Source organism: Convolutriloba macropyga, chromosome 4, assembly GCF_964194025.1.
Source record: "Convolutriloba macropyga chromosome 4, txConMacr16.3, whole genome shotgun sequence".
NCBI lineage: Eukaryota > Metazoa > Xenacoelomorpha > Acoela > Convolutidae > Convolutriloba > Convolutriloba macropyga.
This window is the reverse complement of record NC_134471.1, coordinates 44,413,930-44,434,265: the sequence shown is the minus strand read 5'-3', so window position 1 is coordinate 44,434,265 and position 20,336 is coordinate 44,413,930. Positions and strand designations below refer to the sequence as shown.

The window sequence follows — 20,336 nt, the reverse complement described above, 5'->3', positions numbered from 1 at the left end:
TGAAGTGCTGATTGTGCTAAAGCTACTGGGAAGGCCTTATTTTTAGTTTAAAATGTCATTTTTATAGCTGCGAAGCTGTAAGCTGAGCGTAGCTATATTGCGGTGCTCTTGGTTTTTTGTTTCGTCGTCTGACGCTCTTTTTTCGTTTTACATTTGTTCACACAGGAAAGCTGAAAAAGTCAAGTTTTCTGAATGACTTCTTCCTCTCACTAACGGCATTTGCGCGCGTGACGTCATTTCTCACTCGCTTTAGCGAAAGTTTTTAGGTTATTTGCGTGATTAGATTTTGATCATACGTGACTTACCTCACTCAATAAAATGACATTTGCACTTTAAAAGTTAAGTTTAATTTGAATTGGTTTAAGGTCAAAGGAACTCCTATGTCCAGTAAACTTCCCTAATAAGAGGCGTCTGTGGAATGAATTTTAACAAGCTTTATTAATTTATCGCTGAATGTTTTTTAGCCTAGTTTTTTGAGCTGCGTCGATTTTTTTTTCCAATTTAGATCTGTATCTGTTTCTATCTCTATTATATGGCACGCAGGTCTATTCTTTCGCAGCTATTCTGGCAATCTGCCGGCTATGTTATGAGATAGTTTTGGGTGCAGCTTTGAATATTTGTTATAATTAATAGCCGCGTCCTCAATTCCAGGCAGCTATTATAGAGCTCCTAAGTTTTTAATAGCTGCGTCCTCAATTCCAGGCGGCTATTGTAGCGCTCCTAATTCTTTTTGACAATTCAAAGAATTTGAATTGTATTGGGGCGCTGTGTTTTTTTTAAGATGTGTTCACACATTTTTCAATGACTTTGATCTTTCAAAACGGGATAAACAGGTAAAGCCCAGCGGGCATTAAGTTTCATTAGAGGCCCAAAGTGGACGTTAGCAGTCCCTCAAGTGCTTAGAGAGTTGCAGCTGCTGGGATGGCCTCAATTTAAGGTAAAAAGGTCATTTTTGAGCTCAAAATGGTGCAATTTTTCATGTTTTTTCTGATTTTTTAAAGAAATTTTTTGCTTGATTAGTCTTAGGTTGAAGTTTTTAAAAGTTGATGAAGACTTTTTGCGAGACAAAAGTACTTGTTATGACAATTTTATGGGTTATCTGTTTTGGTACTACAAACACAAACACACAAAATGATACTAGATCTTGCATTTTTTTCAAGTTTTTTGGAAATTTTTGTCATTTTTTGCATTTTTCCTACTTCAGGGGCCAGGGAATCGCCTTTGGATAATAGGGCACTGTATAGTTTCCAGTAACAAGGGAGTGGATTTCAACATTTTAATGTCTCGAATATTAGCTTTTTTTTGATAAAATCACAATTTTTTTGAGGTTTCCTAAAGGATTCCTGAAGTCATTTTTTGATATTTGTCCATTCTCAAGTGCCAGGAAACCTATTTGTTGCATGATTGGTAGTTTCAATAGATTTGTTTTCAACAATTTAACCTTTCGAACTTTCCAAAAATTTTCTTATAAAACATTCAAGTTTTGAAGTTTTTTTCAAAGCATTTGTCTTTTACTCAGTTTTTCTTGCCGGAGTAGCCAGATGACCTCATTCAGGGTTTGACACTGTGTTAATAATTAGCTGCCTGTGGGCAATTTGATAGTTTTCAACGTTTTAATAGAACGAATTTCTGTTTTTTGAAATTTGAAACTTTTACTAAAAATTATTGCCTATCGATCTGTGATCCAATTAATTTTTTAAGGCTTGGAATTGGGTTACTGGATAGCCTCTAGAGACACTAGAATCATTTCTTAAGAAATGATTCTTCCGATATTAATAACACAATTTTCAGCAATATTTCATTAAAATTTCAATTGATATCATTTTTTTTCAATTTTTGAAAATTTTCGAGTTAATCGATATTCAAGGGCCAATGAATTTTTCAGCACTTGCAGATATAATACTGCACCATTTTTAGTAACAAAATTTGGTTTTGAACATATTTTGAAATAGAGATATTTAAATGGATTAACCTGTGGGGTAAAAAGTTCAAAGTTTTATCAATTATCACATTTTTGTTTAGTTTGTTTGATTGTTTGTTTCTCAATTTTTTGATGATTTTGTTTGTATTTTGACTGGCACCGTTAATTTGATCAGCTGGTCAGGTAAAGTAAGTCTAAGTTTTTCATTCAATTCTTTGAATTGTTTTTCAGGACTTCTCCTACTGTTTTTTTACTTCGTCTAACAGATTTTTGTTTCGTCTTACCCTGGCTTCTTGGAATTGACTTTTTCAATGACTTACCTCACTCGAAAAATGACCTCTGAACAACACTTATGGAACTTTAAATTTTATGAACATTTACTTGTCAAAGTCAATAGTGTGCATCTAAGTAGTGCCAACCATATATGCACAAATTCGTGATCATTAGAGTCTTGAGTTTGATTTTGAATATTTATTTTGGGATCTTCTCCATTTGTGCCCCCAGTACGTTATGCGCCCCCCTCGTTATAGAGCACGTGCCATTAAACAGTAAGTCATTATGTCAAAAGTATTGCACGTGCATCTGAGGGGGAGAATAATATGCGCCCACTAAGCTGAGGGGGCACAAATTGAAAAGATCCTAATTTTGAAAAGCCCTATTAGGGCTTTCTCCTTATAGAGCTTATGTGTCGCATAAAAATGACAGTCCAAAGCTAACCCAAAAAGTTAGGATGCTATTAAAGGACTGGTAGTCGATCTGTCTATCTAATCTCTTCAGTTGTTTCATTTCATGGAAGCCCCCAAGCGGTTATTTTCCGGCAATCTGCCGGCTATGTTTTAGGTAAAAGATCTCAAAGAATAATTTGGATCGTTTACAGCTGAACTACAGTTGTTCCATACCTGACGTATCGTTAGTTGCCCAATATCGAAAGAGTTCTAGGACATTTTTTGGAATTTTTTTGATTAAAAGTGTATAATTCTGGAATCTGAATTCAAATTGTTTGAGTTCAACTTTTGATAATTTTATATTGCTTGTCTTAACAATGAGAGGTCTGTAGTTGTTAGCTGTGATTGAAATTACAAATACCATATTCAGCTTGACTTGAAAGGCACGATATTCTTTTTGATGAATTTTTTACAAAACAGTTGGCGATCAAAGTTATCAGTCGAAACATAAAAAAACATAAGCCGTTCTTGCCAATTTAGCAAGCGTTGAAAGTGACTTCTTGAATGCACACCAAGGGCTGAGGATCTATTGCTGGTCTCAGTTCTTTGCGCTGGTCTTTCAGGATTCAAACCATTTTTTTCTACATATCAATTTTTTTGAAGCTAGCCAATCATACCAAGGAATATATACAAAGGACAATTGAAACGTTTATTAATAGCCGCTAAGCGATGGCGGCTATTATTGGGGACACCGTTGTTTTTTTTATTCGTCGTCTCCATCGATGATTCTTACGACCTGCCTTCTTGGAATTTACTTTTTCAATGACTTCAGTGACTTCTACTACTTTGCAGTTAAAATTTGAGTGCGTGACGTCCTTTCTGCTTTTAGTTCAATTGCGTGACTTGCCTCACTAAAAAAATGACTTCTGAGATGATTTTGTTTGTGTTTTGACTGGCATCGTTAAATTGATCAGCTGATCAGGTAGAGTAATTCTAAGTTTTTCATTCAATTCTTTGAATTGTAATTCAGGACTTGTCCTGCTGTTTTTTTTTTTCGTCTAACAGATTTTTGTTTCGTCTTACCCTGGCTTCTTGGAATTGACTTTTTCAATGACTTACCTCACTCAAAAAATGACCTCTGAACAACACTTATGGAACTTTAAATTTTATGAACATTTACTTGTTAAAGGTCAATAGTGTGCATCTAAGTAGTGCCAACCATATATGCCCTAATTCTTTTTTATTGGAGTCTTGAGTTTTTTGGTTGTTGAATTATAATTTTGGGATCTTCTTCGTTTGTTCCCCCAGTACGTTATGCGCCCCCCAGTTACAGAGCACGTGTCATTAAATAGTAAGTCATTATGTAAAAAATACTGCACGTGCATCTGAGGGATGCGAATAATATGCGGATGCGCCCACTAAGCTGAGGGGATAGAAACCGAAAAGATCCTTTTTGAAAAGCCCTATTAGGGATTTCGTCTGATAGAGCTTATGTGTCTCATAAATTTGACAGTCCAAAGCTAATCCAAAAAGTCTAGTGGTCTATTAAAGGACTGGTAGTCGATCTGTCTATCTAATCTCTTCAGTTGTTTCAATTCTTGGAAGGCCCCAAGCGTCTATCGCGGCTACTTTCCGGCAATCTGCCGGCTATGTTTTAGGTAAAACATCTCAAAGAATAATTTGGATCGTTTACAGCTGAATTAAAGTTGTTCCATACCTGACGTATCGTTAGTTGCCTAATATCGAAAGAGTTCTGGGACACTTGTTGGAATTTTTTTTGATTAAAAATGTATGATTCTGGAATCTAAATTCAAACGGTTTGAGTTCAAATTTTGATAATTCTATAGTTCTTACCTTAACAATGAGAGGTCTGTAGTTGTTAGCTGTGATTGAAATTACAAATACCATTTTCAGCTTGACTTGAAAGGCACGATATTCTTTTTTTGATGAATTTTTTACAAAACAGTTGGCGATCAAAGTTATCAGTCGAAACATAAAAAAAACATAAGCCGTTCTTGCCAATTTAGCAAGCGTTGAAAGTGACTTCTTGAATGCACACCAAGGGCTGAGGATCTATTGTTGGTCTCAATTCTCTGCGCTGGTCTTCCAGGATTCAAACCCCTTTTTTCTACATCGATTTTTTTTTGTTTGAAGCTATCCAATCACAGCAAGGAATATATTCAAAGGACAATTGAAACGTTAATTAATAGCCGCCAAGCGATAGCGGCTATTATTGAGGACATCGTTTTTTTATTCGTCGTCTCCATCGATGATTCTCTCGACCTGACTTCTTGGAATTGACTTTTTCAATGACTTCATTGACTTCTACTGCTTTGCAGTTAAAATTTGAGTCCGTGACGTCTTTTCTGCTTTTAGTTCAATTGCGTGACTTACCTCACTCAATAAATTGACTTCTGAACTCACTTATAGAACTTTGCGAATTTTACGAACATTTACTAGTTAAAGATCAATTGTGTGCATCTAAGTAGTGCCAAACTTATGTGCCCTAATTCTTCAGTATTAAGACTATAAGGCGTTTCTGCAGCCTATAAGGCGTTTTCCTTATAGACCGTATGTCCGTATCAAACCCAAAAATTCTGGTGGTCTATTAAAGGAGTGGTGGTCGATCTGTCTATCTTACTTCTTTAGTTGTTTCATTTCATGGAAGGCCACTTGCGTCTATCGCGGCTGTTTTCCGGCAATCTGCCGGCTATGTTTTTTGACAACTGTTTTAAAGGTGTCCGACCGAATGATGATTACTTTGTTGTCTCAGACTTTTTGCTGTTACGATTTTGTCATACGTGCGGTTTTTTTAAAAATATCTTTTAATAATTTAGAATTTTTTATGTCACCGACGATGGATTTTCGCAGTCCCAAATACAATGGAATTTTGAATTTGCATTTTTGAAGCATTTCCTTCAGCAACTGTTGTAAATTCTAAGAGAAATATTGGAAAATTATGAAGCATAATGTGTATTGAGACTCAATCTAAAGTATGGAAAGCATTTAAAGAATTGAAAAAAATAATCCTTAAATAAAATCTTCAATGCACGAGTGTGTTGTCTTATCTCTCCAATTCATTTATTTAATTGGTTCTTGTGAATGAAAGAAGTACCAAAAACGTTGCATTGTGCCTTGTTTAATTGCTCTCGAACGAAGTTTTAAGCAATGAAAACGAAGTTTTATGCAAATTTTTTGCTTGACCGTTTTTGCTTTTGCGCTTGTGTTCTAAAACGTTTCTTGACTTCTGCGGTGACTTTTTCAAGCCTGAATTCAGCATTTTTGAGCTCAAAAAGACTAATGAATTTGATAATACCGTTGAAATTATGAATTTTGGTTTCAATCACTCAGATATTTGTAGGATACGTTTCTATGATTATTAAATTTGAAGTTTTTTTTTTTTAATTTTTTTAAATTTTTATGGCATTAGAGGGTGGGAACACGCATTGTGGCGAAGCAGATAGCGGAATTTCTTTGTTAATAGCCCCATCATCTTAGCGGCCGGCTTTTATAGCTGCATTTTTTTTACAATTCAAATATGGGTTGCTTTGGGGTGCTGTCTTTTTTAAAGATCTGTTCCCGCGATATCGCGATTGAAGTGAAATTGGAGTGGCGATTTCAATCACGCCAAAACAGAAAATTGAGTGAAAAAGCAAGTGGTTTTGCGGTGTGGACTTTTTTCACTCCAACTCTAAAATTGAGTGAGAAAACGGTATTTGAACAATTTTTCAGTTTTTGAGCTCTAAATTTTGAAATTTTGTTCACATACGCCAATCTTTTTAAACACTTTTTACATTTAGAAACATGTCTCACTGCGGAATGACATCAAAATAGATTATTTTTTTTATTTCTATCTAAATGTTGATTTCACTTCAATTTTGTTTGCACAAAATTCAATTTTTCATTTTCTGTCCTTTCAATCCCAATCGGGATTGGGTTTATGGCGGCTATTTTCCAAAAAGTTGCCGGATATGTTTGACTGTTTTCGCGCCAATGCTTAACCTTACTGATTGTACCAACTTAACAAAAACGCATTGATAGAGAGCGATGTAATTGTCATCATATTTGTCTCTCGTAAATCAAATCACAAATTTTGATTCCCTATTAAGTCTCATTCCCTATTGCCATTTACAAGCCCTACGTGGCCGAGAAAAAATTATAGATCCTCATTGTCGTATCTATTTGATATGAATAAAAACCATCAGAGACTAGAGTCCACGGTCGCTCTCTGATTAATATATCTGATAGCATCATAATAAAATCATAAATACCAGTTCGGTTGTTTTCAAATTTTAGCTACTAGCCTAGAAGACTTTCCAGAGAAAGAGAGATCAAAGATAACAGTGAAAGAACAGCTAGAAGTTCCCATCACTTCTACCTCTGCTTTCGCGACCTTCAAATCCAACCAAAGCGACAGTAGTGGTTAGTTGCGTTTAACGGTCAATGACAGTCACCGTTTTCTATTTGTGCATATGGTTGTCTTTTTAAGAGTCGAGAAATGAAACCCTAACTGACGACATGATAGTGGTTTGCATCAAATGCTCCGATTTTCCTTTTTTTCTGTGCTATAAAATCGCAATTTGTTGTTTAAGCTATACATTATAATGAAGTTATGAAATTGGCCATTCTCATCCAGCTTATTTATTTGTAATTTGAAAAAAATTAGAAATTTTGTCCATTAGCTGGTTCTCAAAGGCTTGTTGCATCCTGATTTTTTTTACAAAAAAGTAGAGCCGTAAGGATTCCGGAAACGATTCGAGGAGTTACTTCTTACTTCTTTAAAAATTACTTCTTCAAGTGCACCTAAAAACGAAAACATTTCTTCCATATAATTGAAAACATCAAAATGCTCACACAACAATAGGCAAGCCATGATAGGCTCAGAAACTTCTATATTTTTGGGTACAAATTAAAAATGTTGAAAGAAGTTGACACAAATAGTTACAACATTCCTCGATTTTCTGTCATTTCTCAAAAACGCTGTTATAAACCAATAAAACTGTAATCCAAAATTTTTTCTAGCGAAAGGCGTATTTTAAATCCTTACGAAAGGAGAAATCGATTAACAAAATAAATTGGCAAAAGATAGCTGCAGTAACCTAAAAAACCACAAACAGTCGAAGAACCTACAAATTAGCGTAAAACTTATATCAATCAATAAATTTCAAAATAAAATCGAAACAAGCCTAAAATGTTCACTATAGCCAATTCAAAACTCTTCACCTAAACATTTTGAAACCAGGAAAACTGCTTAAAAGCCGCCCTTGAGCAAAAAAATCAACTGGTTTACGAAATTTTTCCTTCAATATCTTGCTCTCGAAAAGAGCGGTATGAACAAAAACCATTTTTTTTCGCTCGCTTCTTTTTTGTGTTCGGTACTAAAAACATTCCAATTTTTTCACATTTTTCAATTCTCTCAAAATTCACGCCAGTAAAAAAAAAACTAGCCAGAAGAGTATTTTAGAAAGAAAAGCAAAGATTCCTAAAAGGAGTGAAATACTCCATTTTAATCGAAAAAAAATTAATACGCTATCAAGTCAACCTGAATAGTATTATTTTACTATACAATAAAATGTTGTAACGTCCTAAAGTAGGTTCCTTATAATAATGGATATATTTCCTCTTCTTTTCACTGATCGCCTTATTTAGTGCTATATTTGCTATAATCTGAAGGCCATATATAGACTTCATTTTTCAGCCTTAATAAGATGAGAAATATGCCCTCTTAAAAGAACAACCGCACAGACGATATCCCTGCAACTAAACACAGGCCCCATTTACCTATCAGACGAACTAAATTGACAATTTCCATTCACTCCACCCAAGTAAATCCCGAATTCCTTCAACAACTTAATTACGATTCTATGGAAAACGCGACAGAAACTGAAGGGTGGCTCCTTTTTAACATTTTTATCTGTATTCTATCAAAATTTTTTTCTAAATTTTCTTTAAACTTGGGTAGTGTAACGTCCTAAAGTACGCTCCTTATAATAATGGATCTTTCCTCCTCTTTTTACTGATCGCCATATTTGCTATGATATAAAGGCCATATATAGACTTCATTTTTCTGCCTTAATAAGATGAGAAAATGTATATTTACTTTATTAATATCCTGTAAACTTTCTCGAGTATATTTGTTATAAAACCACTTAATTATCTTTTGTTATTTGATTTACTCATAACGCAGGAATTCGTGATAGTGCTAATCTGTATTTATATTTACAATGTACGTTTTTTTATGTTCACCTTATTTGTCCCGCACGTGCCAGAAGTTCTATTTATCTTGAGTTAATCTTGAGGTATTTGTACATTGATTACTCAAATGTAAATATGGCCCCCAGGTCTTAAAAAGTGTTAATCAGAGCAACACAACCAAAATTGTAATTCAGCAGTCAATTGATTCAGCCTTAGATTGAAATCTTTTCTTCAGTGACAAAAACTTATAGCTGAAATCGAATCAAAATTGAAACCGCTCAGGTCCTGCACAATTAAACACGTGAAAAGAATAATTTAAGCTAGAGAAGCTATGCTACTAAGTAGTTAATTAAATTATCGAGAAACAATACTTCAACAAACTCAATACAATAATATAGCTAGCCCAAAGGCATATTACACATGTAAATACTATAGCCAGAAGAGATATCAACACTATATCCAGAAGAATTTTTTAGAAAGAAAAACAAAGTTGTCTTCGCAAAAAAAACTAACCTATCAGAGAAAAAATTTGCACCCAAAAATATTATTTTGTTTTTAGTGGACAATGGCTAGGTTCTTTAGGATTTCAATTCATTAACCAATAAATGTCAGGTAAACTTTACAATGGGACACATAAATGTGACTTTTTAAAGGACTTGAAAGTCCTTTGGGAGCTTTTTAAAGTAGCTAAAATAGCCTAAAAGTTTGCAAAATAGTTTTGAGTTCCTTAAATGAGTGTAATAATCCCTTTATTTACCTAATAAACTTGAAAACGCTCTCAGAAACAAACTGAATGTTATTAATTTACTATAAAATAACGTGTAATTACTATACAATACTATACCATACAATATTACTTTACAATACTTGTAAATTGTGAAACAAAGTGTAAATAGAAAAAGTGGCGCTGGAACAAAAAAATTCTCCCGCTTAGCAAAAATTTTGTGACACCTACATTCTCGCTCTGTTCCAGACTAATGAACAAAATAAACCCTCCCTCCTTTTGCTCGTCAATTTTGTTCACTGGAAAACCTTTTCGAACTTTTTTCACTCCCTCAACGTGCGATATTGTTGCTGGCTCACTTAAAAAAAACAAAAAAACCATAACGTGTGCCTCTTCGAGTCGTTAAAAAGAAAACAATAACGCTTTTTTGAGTCGTATGAACAGAAAACCATAAGGCCCCTTCGATTCGTAAAAAGAATTGATTTCCAATACTCTTGAGTGGTTTGAAAAATCAGTTCGGCAATCTATTATTAACAATGCATCTATTTTATTGCAATAGCTGCATATGATTTGTCTATCTTGTTGGTGATATCCACCACATTTCGGCTTTGTCGAGGTTATTAAGTTTTGACCTGTTAAACTGATTAGATGTCTGTTTTTCAGGTGTCCTAAGTTCAGATGCATTTAATCCAATATTCAATCCGATTTAATAGGAAAACTGATTTGTTGAAACATTTGGCTCGAATGCTGAATAAAGTAACCATTCTTGAAATAATTACGCCCCTAAATTAATAAATACGACGATTGTATGAGCGCACTTGAGATTGTTTAGTTCTGTGTAGATGGTCCTAACTCTGTTGAGAATCAGTTAGTAGAGGCATTAGAGAATGCGGAGAATGACAAGTGGGGGGCAGGGGGAGGGGATGGACTCCGGTACCTGGGAGAGAGGACTGCCTATTACAGAGACTTCTTCCAGGTCATTGCCCTGGGAAGGAAGAAAAACTACTCCGCTGTTCTCAACCCACTTCGAAAAGGTGAAAGCATGCGTCTTTTGCAGCTACAGTAATTTTGTTGTTGCTGTCAAAAAATGTGATTTTGCACAGAACGTTTTGAAACTAGTTTTAACGGATCTTTTCTGCTTGCGCCCCCCCCCCCCCCCCCCCCCCCCAGCCTTATATAGCCGTTAAATTTGCACCCCCCAAAATCTAAGTTTTTGTGAATTGTAAGAGCAATATTTGCATTTCATTGAAACAAGAGTGTCTAGGTAGATTGAAGGCACTTTTAGAATAGTTTTCTTAAGAAGTTTTAAAAAATCAAGCCCTTATTGTAGCCGATAACACCAAAAATGATCTAATACAGAAATTTTTATTGATGCTTACGTTATATGCAACAAATTTTGGTTGAATACGTAATACTTTCAAACCATAGCTGTGCTAGCTTTTAGTAAATGCATATTGCTCATATATGTTCACGTATAAGATTACTTAGCTTTAACAACATGTTTACACATTTATAAATGGGGGGTGCCTAACTAAGCGGGGGGCGCTAGCAGAAAAGATCCGTTTTAACAAATAAATCAAATTAAACAGTTTAAATACTATTTTTACATTTTTTAGCAGAATGACTTTTGCTGCCTGTTTCACTGTTTAAAGGGATGTCTTCTTCCCGAATAAAATGTGACTTTTAATTTTTAATTTGAAATCAATTTTTTTCGGAGTTATTCTGGCTACTTTATAAATTGCTGGGATCAACATAATGCCGTGCGTGGAATATATTATCAAATTTTTAAGACTTTTTACTTATGGAAGTTACTGAATCTTTAAGGATCCTTTTTCAGTGTATCTTGCGCGTTTATACTTCCTGTGTTGGTTCATAAGGTATCAACAGCTTTTTGAAGTGTTTGAAACTGCTCTCATTGTGAGCTAGCATTTTGTAAACCATTTGCCAATTCAGGATCCCTTAACCTTTTTCTCAAAATAGGCAAAAAAAACCCTCAGCTTCATATAAATTTTCAACTTTGAATCCGTTTAATTGATTCTCAGTCATGTATTCAGTAACAAACATTTGACTCCCTGGAATTTTGTGTTCGTTTACATGCAGGGTTGATTTCTGCTATTGATTTTATGCTCTCCCCTCCATATGGGTGAGGCAATAATCAAAAGTCCATTTTGTTGTGTCTTCCCACTAATTCAGCTTTGAAAAGAAACTTCCCGGCAAGTCAAATTTTAGGTAGCAGTGATTTGTTGGCTAGAGATTTTGCTTCAGAATTTTAGAAAATGTTTGATAGCCTTTCAAGGACATTCAAGGGCAAGGGTCAATAAAAGTTCTCCCTCTGGGAAGTTGTTATGATGCGGGCTAGTAGCACGTGCGCCTGGGGGGCGTAAAAAATATAAGCCCACTAAGTTGGGGGGGGGGGGGGCAGAATAGATCCAGCTGGACCAACAGAATAATGTGGACTTGTCGATGCATTTCTAATCGACTAAAAAGGCAGTGGTTATAATACGGTGATACCTGGAGACAGATTACCCGATGAGTCGGTGTAGTCGATTCTGTCACTAATTTCATCATCACGTCTGGCTGCTGTATCTGGCGGCTGGCAAGGGACAGCCTCAGTTGACACTTTCCAATACTCATTCCTGAAACACATTTGTAGAGTTTTAAAAAAGTGGATGTTGTACGAAATTTTAAAATTTACTGAGCAGTGGTGCCTTTTTGATGCTCCTGCTCTTATGATTTTTTATTAAATCTGCTTAGGTTTTAAAAGTAACAGATTATCTACTTAGTTTGCAACGGCATTATCACGATGATGGCTATGCGGTACATTTTTGTTGTGTTGTTACATCATTGAAGTCTGAATTCTAAGATTTGACCTAGCCATAAACGTTTTGTAAAAGAAACCGCCCGCAACACTCTGGCGTCTTAGCACTTTTTAAATTGTCGGTCAAATTAAAAAATATATGGAAATTGCGTTGTACTATGTTGGTGACTGTATGTGTAGACTCGGTTATCGACGTTCTTAATTGTGAGAAATAAAGAAATAAATATTGCGTGTTTTTTATCGAAGTGTTGAGAAAACTTGGCATAAATGTTTCTGAGCATAGTGGAAAAATTAATAGCAATGAATGCAGAGAAAGACTGAGCCGTGCCAATAGAATAGTATTCTGCATAGTTTATAAGAGCTTATCATCTCCAATCAAAATGTTTTAGCCCTGGGTAGTTACAAAGATTCGGTGTTGCCAAAATCGAGTCTGAATGATTCGCCTAAAGTGAACAAGGACTCCATCAACGCAATGCCTGCCTGCTTCAATTCCTCGGCCGACACTGGCAATGTTCTGGAAGCTATCAACATGGCTCTCAACATTTACTGCAATCACTACATCGACCGAAATTTCAGCACTACTGGTGAGAACAAATTTAATAATTATAGAATTGTGTTTTAACGTATCCCCAGCGGGACAAATCTAGGTCAATAGCAGCTGTCCTCGTCTGTCTTAAATTGCTCTCAAGCAAAGTTCTTTTTATAACTGCGAAGCTGAAAGCGTACCTATATTTCGATTATCTTAGTCTTTTACAATTCAAAGAATTTCAATTGCATTGGGGTATCTTTTTAAGATCTGTTCTTCCAATTAAGAAAACAAACGATCAATTGACAATTAACTTGGTTAACATGATATTGTCATCAACACAACAGATTACCAGTTTATTTAATCTAATATCAGCCGTCAGTTTCTTTTCTTCACAAGAAATAGGCCTCCTACAATATGCTTTTGTTCTCTCCACTTAGATCAGGTAAGAACGAAAACATGTGATCTTAGGCATTAATTTAGCTAGAGAGCTTTCTTCTGGATACATAATGTAGTTTTTCGGGTTGATGACCTTTTCAAATTGAGCCCAATTGAAGTTGCTCGCTCCATCGTCAATTTGATTTTAGGTTGATGCCCCCACTCATTGGGTGACAAAACATGAGAGCGCTAATAATTGGCGTTAAAATTTGTTGTCCCTGCTGATTGGGTGACTTATAAAATAGATTTTTGAATCCATGCCAGTACAAGTAGGCTGCCCTCTCAAGTTTCGTTATAAATATTTAATAACTTTTATCCGATTACAACTGGAACGTCAACATACTTCTTCAAGGTATAAAGACTCCATCTTCATAGCGAAACGATCTCCATTTAGATCTAGTTCCTCTGATGCACAGATTTGAAGCTCTTAAGATGGCAAAATTCAATCTCAGTTTGACCTAGTTCATGATAATGCTGTAGGGTTTGTCCCACTTAGAACCGAGTCTGTCCGCCAGTCTTCTGAGAAAAATTTTGCTCTCTGGCCATCATGCCGTCAACACTGAAATATAACGGCCTAAAAGCTATATGCTTTTCCTGGCAAGCATCGGAGTATTTTTTTCTTCTTTTCGTCAGCGCAGCTTTTCAACACATCCTCTGGATTTCTGTTGCTGTAAGATTTTGCCTCAGTGTCTGTGACACGAATATCAAACGAGGCAGTTTCTTGTCGGCTCCAGACACCTCTTATGAGAAGATCGGCTCTTAACGCTTTCTGATTCTCTGAGTTGTCACGAATTATTGGCTCTTTTTGAGTGTAAGTCCAAGCAAGGCACGATAAGTCTCCCAATAAATCTCTAATTTCATTATGCCTTTGTGTATTCAGGCCTCATTTTTGCAGATTAGGGCATGCTGAACATGGAAATCTTCACCACAGCCGTCACATTTCACAGGGAGGTTTGTTAGGGGTAAACCGTTTCTTAGCGCCATGGAGTCCTGGAATTCGTTCTTCGACAAAACAAATTTGTCTCTCTGACACTTTTGCTGTTAACCAACAATATTCCCGTTTTGAATTTCCTTTCCATTCTTTTTCTGTCTGATGTGCATGCTTGTTCTAACAAACCCTTTTATGTGTTACTCTGCTGGGACTCATTTTCCGGCTGAAAACTTTGTTTGCTGCTGCGAACGTGAAATTTGTGTTAGTCGATGTCCAATATCGTTCCATTCAAAATAGAATCCGAAATCAGTGAAGATGTTTTCCTAGACATTTCAAACTGTCACTCGCTTTTACCACTGGGTCTGGAATACCTAATCCTCCATTCTTAGCAGACAAACTGAACAGGCTACGTTGAGGTTTACTGACTTTATAAATGTTAGTTATGGTTGATATGAACTGGTTTTTTATTGAATCTTCTACTGTCTTCAAAAATTCATCGCAACCTGGGACAACTCTCATCAGAAATTTCCATTCGGCCTGGACTGATTTAGTGAAAACCGAGGAACTCTCATGAGGGCAGAAATTGGCTGCAGCGCTCAAAAGTTGAATCTTAGCCTGCCAAATTTTGACTTTTTCGTGAACAAATTCTTTCATGGTAGTTTCATCGCCAATGAAGCCTCCAAGATAACGTTTTCCAGTTACAATTTTCAAACCGCTTTGCTCAAAGCAACGCTTCGCTTCATCAACGTGGTCGGAATAAACAATTAGGAAGCTCTTTTTTGGCTCAGGGTAGTATCCATACTTCGGCTCCTCATCAACTACTTGTTGCAGCCACTGTTTTAAGTCATCGAACTTTCCGCAAGCCGCGGCATCATCTGCATAAAAACTTTGTTTTGTCGGGTTGTGCATTTTTTTTAAAGGCGGTAGAGCAACACCATAAAACAGCATTGAAAGAGTGTCGCCTTGAGTTGTCCCTTCTTCGCTGCGGATAAAGACGTCAGTATTGCTCAGCACAAGTTTAGAGCTTTCCTGGTAACTATTGTACAGAAAAGTGGAAGCTCTTGGCCAAAGGGCTCTAGCGTTTAAAAGTGCGGAAGTTCTGTTTATAGAATTGAATGTATTTTTTGCATCAAGTAGCAACAGACCAAAACCATTGGAGGACTTTTTCTCAAACAACTCTCGAAGTCCATGAACCGATCCCTCAATTCCTCATGAAACTCCACCCGCAAGTTTTTCTGATCCAAACGCATACGCCAAGTCATCACCAGTTAAGTCAGCTATTGCTTTATTGAGTAATCTTTGCAAAGTTTCACCAATGCCGATAGGTCTGACTCCTGGTTGTTTATCTAATGCAATAAGTCGACATGAGAACAAGGCTTTGATTTTACGCCACGAAATGATTTCGTTTGCGATCAAATTACCTAGCTGAGAAACTAACTCTCTCAATCTGGAGCTTTCGAGGCCACACCTGATTAACGCATCAAACCAGTGGTTGGCGTCTGATCCAGAGGGTCCTGAACTACCGAAAAGTTTCCGGGCTTGTTTTTCAATTGTACTGCTTGTTATATTCAATTTTTCTAGAGGAGGAAGTTCTGATATGTTGAATGTCTCTTCGAATAATAGTGAGGCTTTCGGTTGCTTTTCTTGCAGAATTTTGGCTACCGTTCTTCCGTCTGTTAAATCAGAAGGCTTAAGAACACTCGATTCGTTTTTATCTGCAAGGAACCTTGTTGCACTTTTGATGTTCCCTTCTTCAACCATTTTCGCAAACGCTCGGAGTTTCTCCTCGGGGTCACTCTTTTGAGTTCTCACAGCTTTGCTCGAAAATTGAGTGCGTCTCTTATAAGACTGAACAAGAGATTGAAATTTTTCCACCGACCACCCCTTCATCCTATTTTCAATTGTTATTTTTACATCATTGGAGTGTCTCACTTTGTTGTCTCTGTGGAGTATGAGAGCCGAAAAAACCAGAAGTTGCTCTGATGGAATGTTTGATTTCAAGAACATTTCAAGTTCGCAGTTTAGCATCTCGACATACTGTTTACCAATCTTTCCGGTGGGCAATCTGTAAAATTTGCATCTGCGTGTGCAAACAGTATTCCATCTATCTTCCCAAAGCACTTCGTTCTCGTGAGGCACGCTGTAATTTGTGTTTTTGAGTGGAAATATTTCTTTCATCAAAGGTTCTTTCTCTGCATTTGATAAAATATTATCTGTATGAATATTGTCACCTAGATTAAGCCTCGCTAAATCTTGTGTTAAACCACTAGAAGACTCAAATCTAAATTGCACGTGATTCTCAAACGCGTTTTGTATCAAGTTGTTTACCTCATCGGTCATAACTGGATGCTGCTTGAGTTTTTCTACCAACTGCAGATAAATCCAAACTGAATAAGAGTCAAAAGTGGTCTCATATTTTCTATTCCAATTCTCATAATGGACTCTTGGTCGATTGTTTTCGTGCCCAAAAACTTTTGCTTTGTATATGTTTTTATCGTGACCAGGAATCCAGATTTCAGTGTTCTTATGGACGAAATACTCATCGTGTATTGCTTGGTTTTCACTATCACTGAACTTGGCGGATTCAAAACCTGTCTGGATCTCTTCTGTTGTATCAATCTGGTTAGCTTGCTCATAACTAAGTGTTTTTTGCATGTTAAACAATAATTGGACGCAAAAACAGTGAATAAGTAAGCGTTTTCCGGTTTCTATCGAATTTGACTGGGTGTTCGTTCATTTATCTCGATTCGTGTCTATCGTGAAACCATAATCTCTGCAGTTTAAATTGCAAGAGCCGCAATCAAAACTCACTTTTTTTGGCATGTTTTTGTTTTTTCTTTTCCGACTTGTGAATGAAGAACGCGATTTGGGGAGTAATTGGACAATTGTTTTCACAGGCAAACCGCCCCAGAAAATTTGGGGGGACAGCCACCACAGGAAGCTTACTTGGGGGGGTGGGGGATGGGACAAAAGTCGTGACTCCTGACGAATGAAGTCTATGGCAACCGCTGCAACCAATACGTAAAAATTATTAGAAAAGGAACACCGGAGAACTGATATCAGGATCTTCGTCCAGCCCCAAATAGATTCCACGTGCACTCCACAAATAAATAATCAGGACGCAAAAACAGGGGAGGGGCTAAAAGTATTTATATCGAGCTCAATATTCGATAATTTTCTCCTTTTAGCTGCTTAATTTGCTTAAAAACCTAACAACGCACGTGCACAATTTTGATCGGAGCAAAAATGCGATGAGTGGAGCAAAAAAGCGAGCGGATATGTGGCGCCTATTTTTTTTCGTTCTGATTCGAAAGTATCTAGATGTTATTTTTTGTTCACTTGCAGTATTTTCCTGCTATGATGTGCAGACGACTTGTCCTGCCAAAACTTTTTTGTTTCATCGTCTCAAGCTTAATACCATTCTAAGAGTTTGAATTGTGTTAGTGCGCTGTCGTTTCCTTACCACTGGAAGAATATTGGCGGAGCGTCCTTTTCTTGATGGGTGTTTTTGGGACTATGTTAAACAGGAACTGGAATGCGGGAAAACAAAGGTCAAAACGCCTGGGAGCAGAGAGAACCGAGAGTTGTTTTCTGTTCATGTCGCATTTTTTTTGGAGAAAACGAGAAAAGTAGCTGTGAAAATTTTTTCGCAAAGCGAGTGTGGCAATTTTAAAGTTTAAATTCAGTTTGTTAGTTAATGGTGTCCGTTGCATTCATCTGAGCTAGTAATAATGCTTTTGGAATAATTTTCGACCACCTGGAACACTCAATACACTTATAGATTCAATATTGAGCTTTTTTGTAACCAATTTGTCATGTGTTGCACAATTTTTAGCACTTTTTATTTTCTTCAAACATTTATAGCCTTTAGGGAGCTCCCTGGTTCAAACTAGCTGCTTTGTTTTAGGTATTTTGCCTGCCCCTACATTTCACTGCCATCTATTTTGAGATGTTTTTGTTAAGCAAAGTTTGGGCGGATCTCTTCTGTTTCAGCACCCCAGCTATTTTCTTACATGGTAATGTGCTATATAACAACATGTAATTTGTAACTGGGGGTCATAAAAAACACTGGGGGACCGAAACAGAATAGATCCGTTCGGACGATTTTTTTTTCAAAGCCGCCGTCAGCCTCTCAATGGCAATTATTTATGCGCTCTTTCTGTACAGTCCAGGAGTTGGGGTTTTTTGTTAGTTTTTACTCACACATTTTTCCATGTCTTCGAGCTTTCAAAGTGGGGTCAAAGCTTTCATTTTTGATAGCTCTCAAACGAAGTTTGTAGCAATTATATTAGTCCTGTCGTTCTTTTTTTATGTGTTTTTCGCTTGACCGATTTTTCGTCTGACGCTTTTGTTGACTTGACCTCAAAAACGGGATAAACAGGTAACGCCCAGCGGTTATTAAGTGCTCTTAGAACTTTTCAGCTCTGTTTTAGCTCAAACTGTTTTGGAGACTTATACTTATGGTGTGAATGGCGGTTCTTAGAGGTTGAAGACACCCCCACTGTTGACCCTCCCCCCCCCCAATTATTGACCCCACCCCCCATAAACGCCATATTGCCCTTCACCCCACTGTTGCCCCCCATCAGCCCCCGGTGCGTCCCCCGTGGCTAGCTACTGACGAAAACCGCTCGCTACATTTATACTAATTTTCACAATTTCCAAATTTTTTGAAATTTTGTCATGTTTTGAGTTTTATTAGCCCTAGGGGACAGGGAAACTCCTCTAGAGTTTTTTAATAGGTTAATGCATAGTTTCTAATTGTACTGCAATGTTTTCAACATTTTGACATCACAACTTTTAGCATTCTACACAACGTGAATTTTTTTTTTTCAATTTTTTTGCATTCGTTTTTTCATTATTTTAAAGTTTATAAGCTACTGGGAAGGCCGTAGTTAAGGTTAAAAGGTCATTTTCTGGAGTTTTTATGCCCAAAATGTTTTCTAAGACCACATTTTTTTTGTTTTTTTGTTATTTTTCGAATTTTTGTTGGACCAGTCAAATTGAGGCTGGTTAAAATTGATTAAGGTCTTTTGCAATACATGAGTACTTTTTATAAAGTTGAAATTCTTAAGTTTTTTCATCTGATTTTCGAGCTATCTGCTTTTTTGGTAACTCTACTTTAAACACACGAACTGATAGAAAATTTTGCATTTTTGAAGTACTTGTCATTTTTTGAGTTTTTCAATCTTTAGGGACCAATGAACGTTTTTAGTTACTCGTTAGTTTCTAGAGATGACGATATAGTTTTGAATTTTATTTTATATATCATGAATTTGACAACTTTTCATTAAAATGCCTAATTTTTTAAAGTTTATAATATAAATTGTACACGTTTTTCTGTTTTTTGGTCTTTTGGGGCCATTTAAATTTTTCAAGGACTGAGTAATGTTTTCTAGATCGTTTCGAGAGACAATGATTTGTTTTTGAATGCATCAATATTACGATTTTAAGTAACTTAAAAATGAATGTTAGCACTTAACTGGTACATTTCGTGTTAACTATAAGTTGTGTTTTGTTTTTGCGTGTTTTTCTGTTTGTGTGTGTGTGTGAGATTGCATATGTGTTTGTGTTTGTCTGTGTGTGTGCGTGCGTGAGTGGTTGGGTGGGTCAGTGTGTGAGTGAGTGAGTTAATGAGTGAATGAGTGTATGTGTGTGTGTGTGTGTGTATTAGTAATTGTGATTGGTCAAGTTTTAATAGCTGCCATCATCTTCTGAGCCGGCTATTGTTGAGCTCCTATTTTATTTTTTATAGAATTCAGCGAATTGAATTGTATGGTGCCCGGTATTTTTATCTGTTCACGCTTTTTTGAATTTTCCTTGTCAGTAATCAAATTGGAGTAGTGGTTTTAGTTACTCTTGGAGTAGTAAGAGGAGCAAAAAACGATTAGTTTCAAGATGTACCATTTCAAAGTGCTGTTTAAAGTGAACGGAGAAAATGGTGTTTGAACAAATTTATGTTTTTTGAGATCGACATTGTGTTCTCGTGAGGAAGTTTCACCTCTTTGCTGTTTGTCTCTTCCTTTTCTGTACGAAGGCAATACTTCTGTTCTAACTATGCATAGTTGCAATTGTTCAAACCAATCAATAGGCATGTAATGTTTTGCACCCTATTTATCTT

At 36.3% G+C, this 20,336-nt stretch overlaps 1 protein-coding gene across 2 annotated transcripts in view; it reads left to right on the top strand.

Annotated features, from left to right (window-relative positions):
- The window catches only part of LOC142337698 (GATOR1 complex protein DEPDC5-like), a 186,920-nt gene that overhangs the window by 27,076 nt on the left and 139,508 nt on the right, over window positions 1-20,336 (top strand). For both annotated transcript variants that reach the window (XM_075387143.1, XM_075387144.1), the window contains 3 exons: window positions 6,883-7,008; window positions 10,348-10,539; window positions 12,713-12,907. In XM_075387143.1, the coding sequence (XP_075243258.1) occupies window positions 6,883-7,008; window positions 10,348-10,539; window positions 12,713-12,907 (513 nt within the window). The remainder of the gene's footprint in view (window positions 1-6,882; window positions 7,009-10,347; window positions 10,540-12,712; window positions 12,908-20,336) is intronic.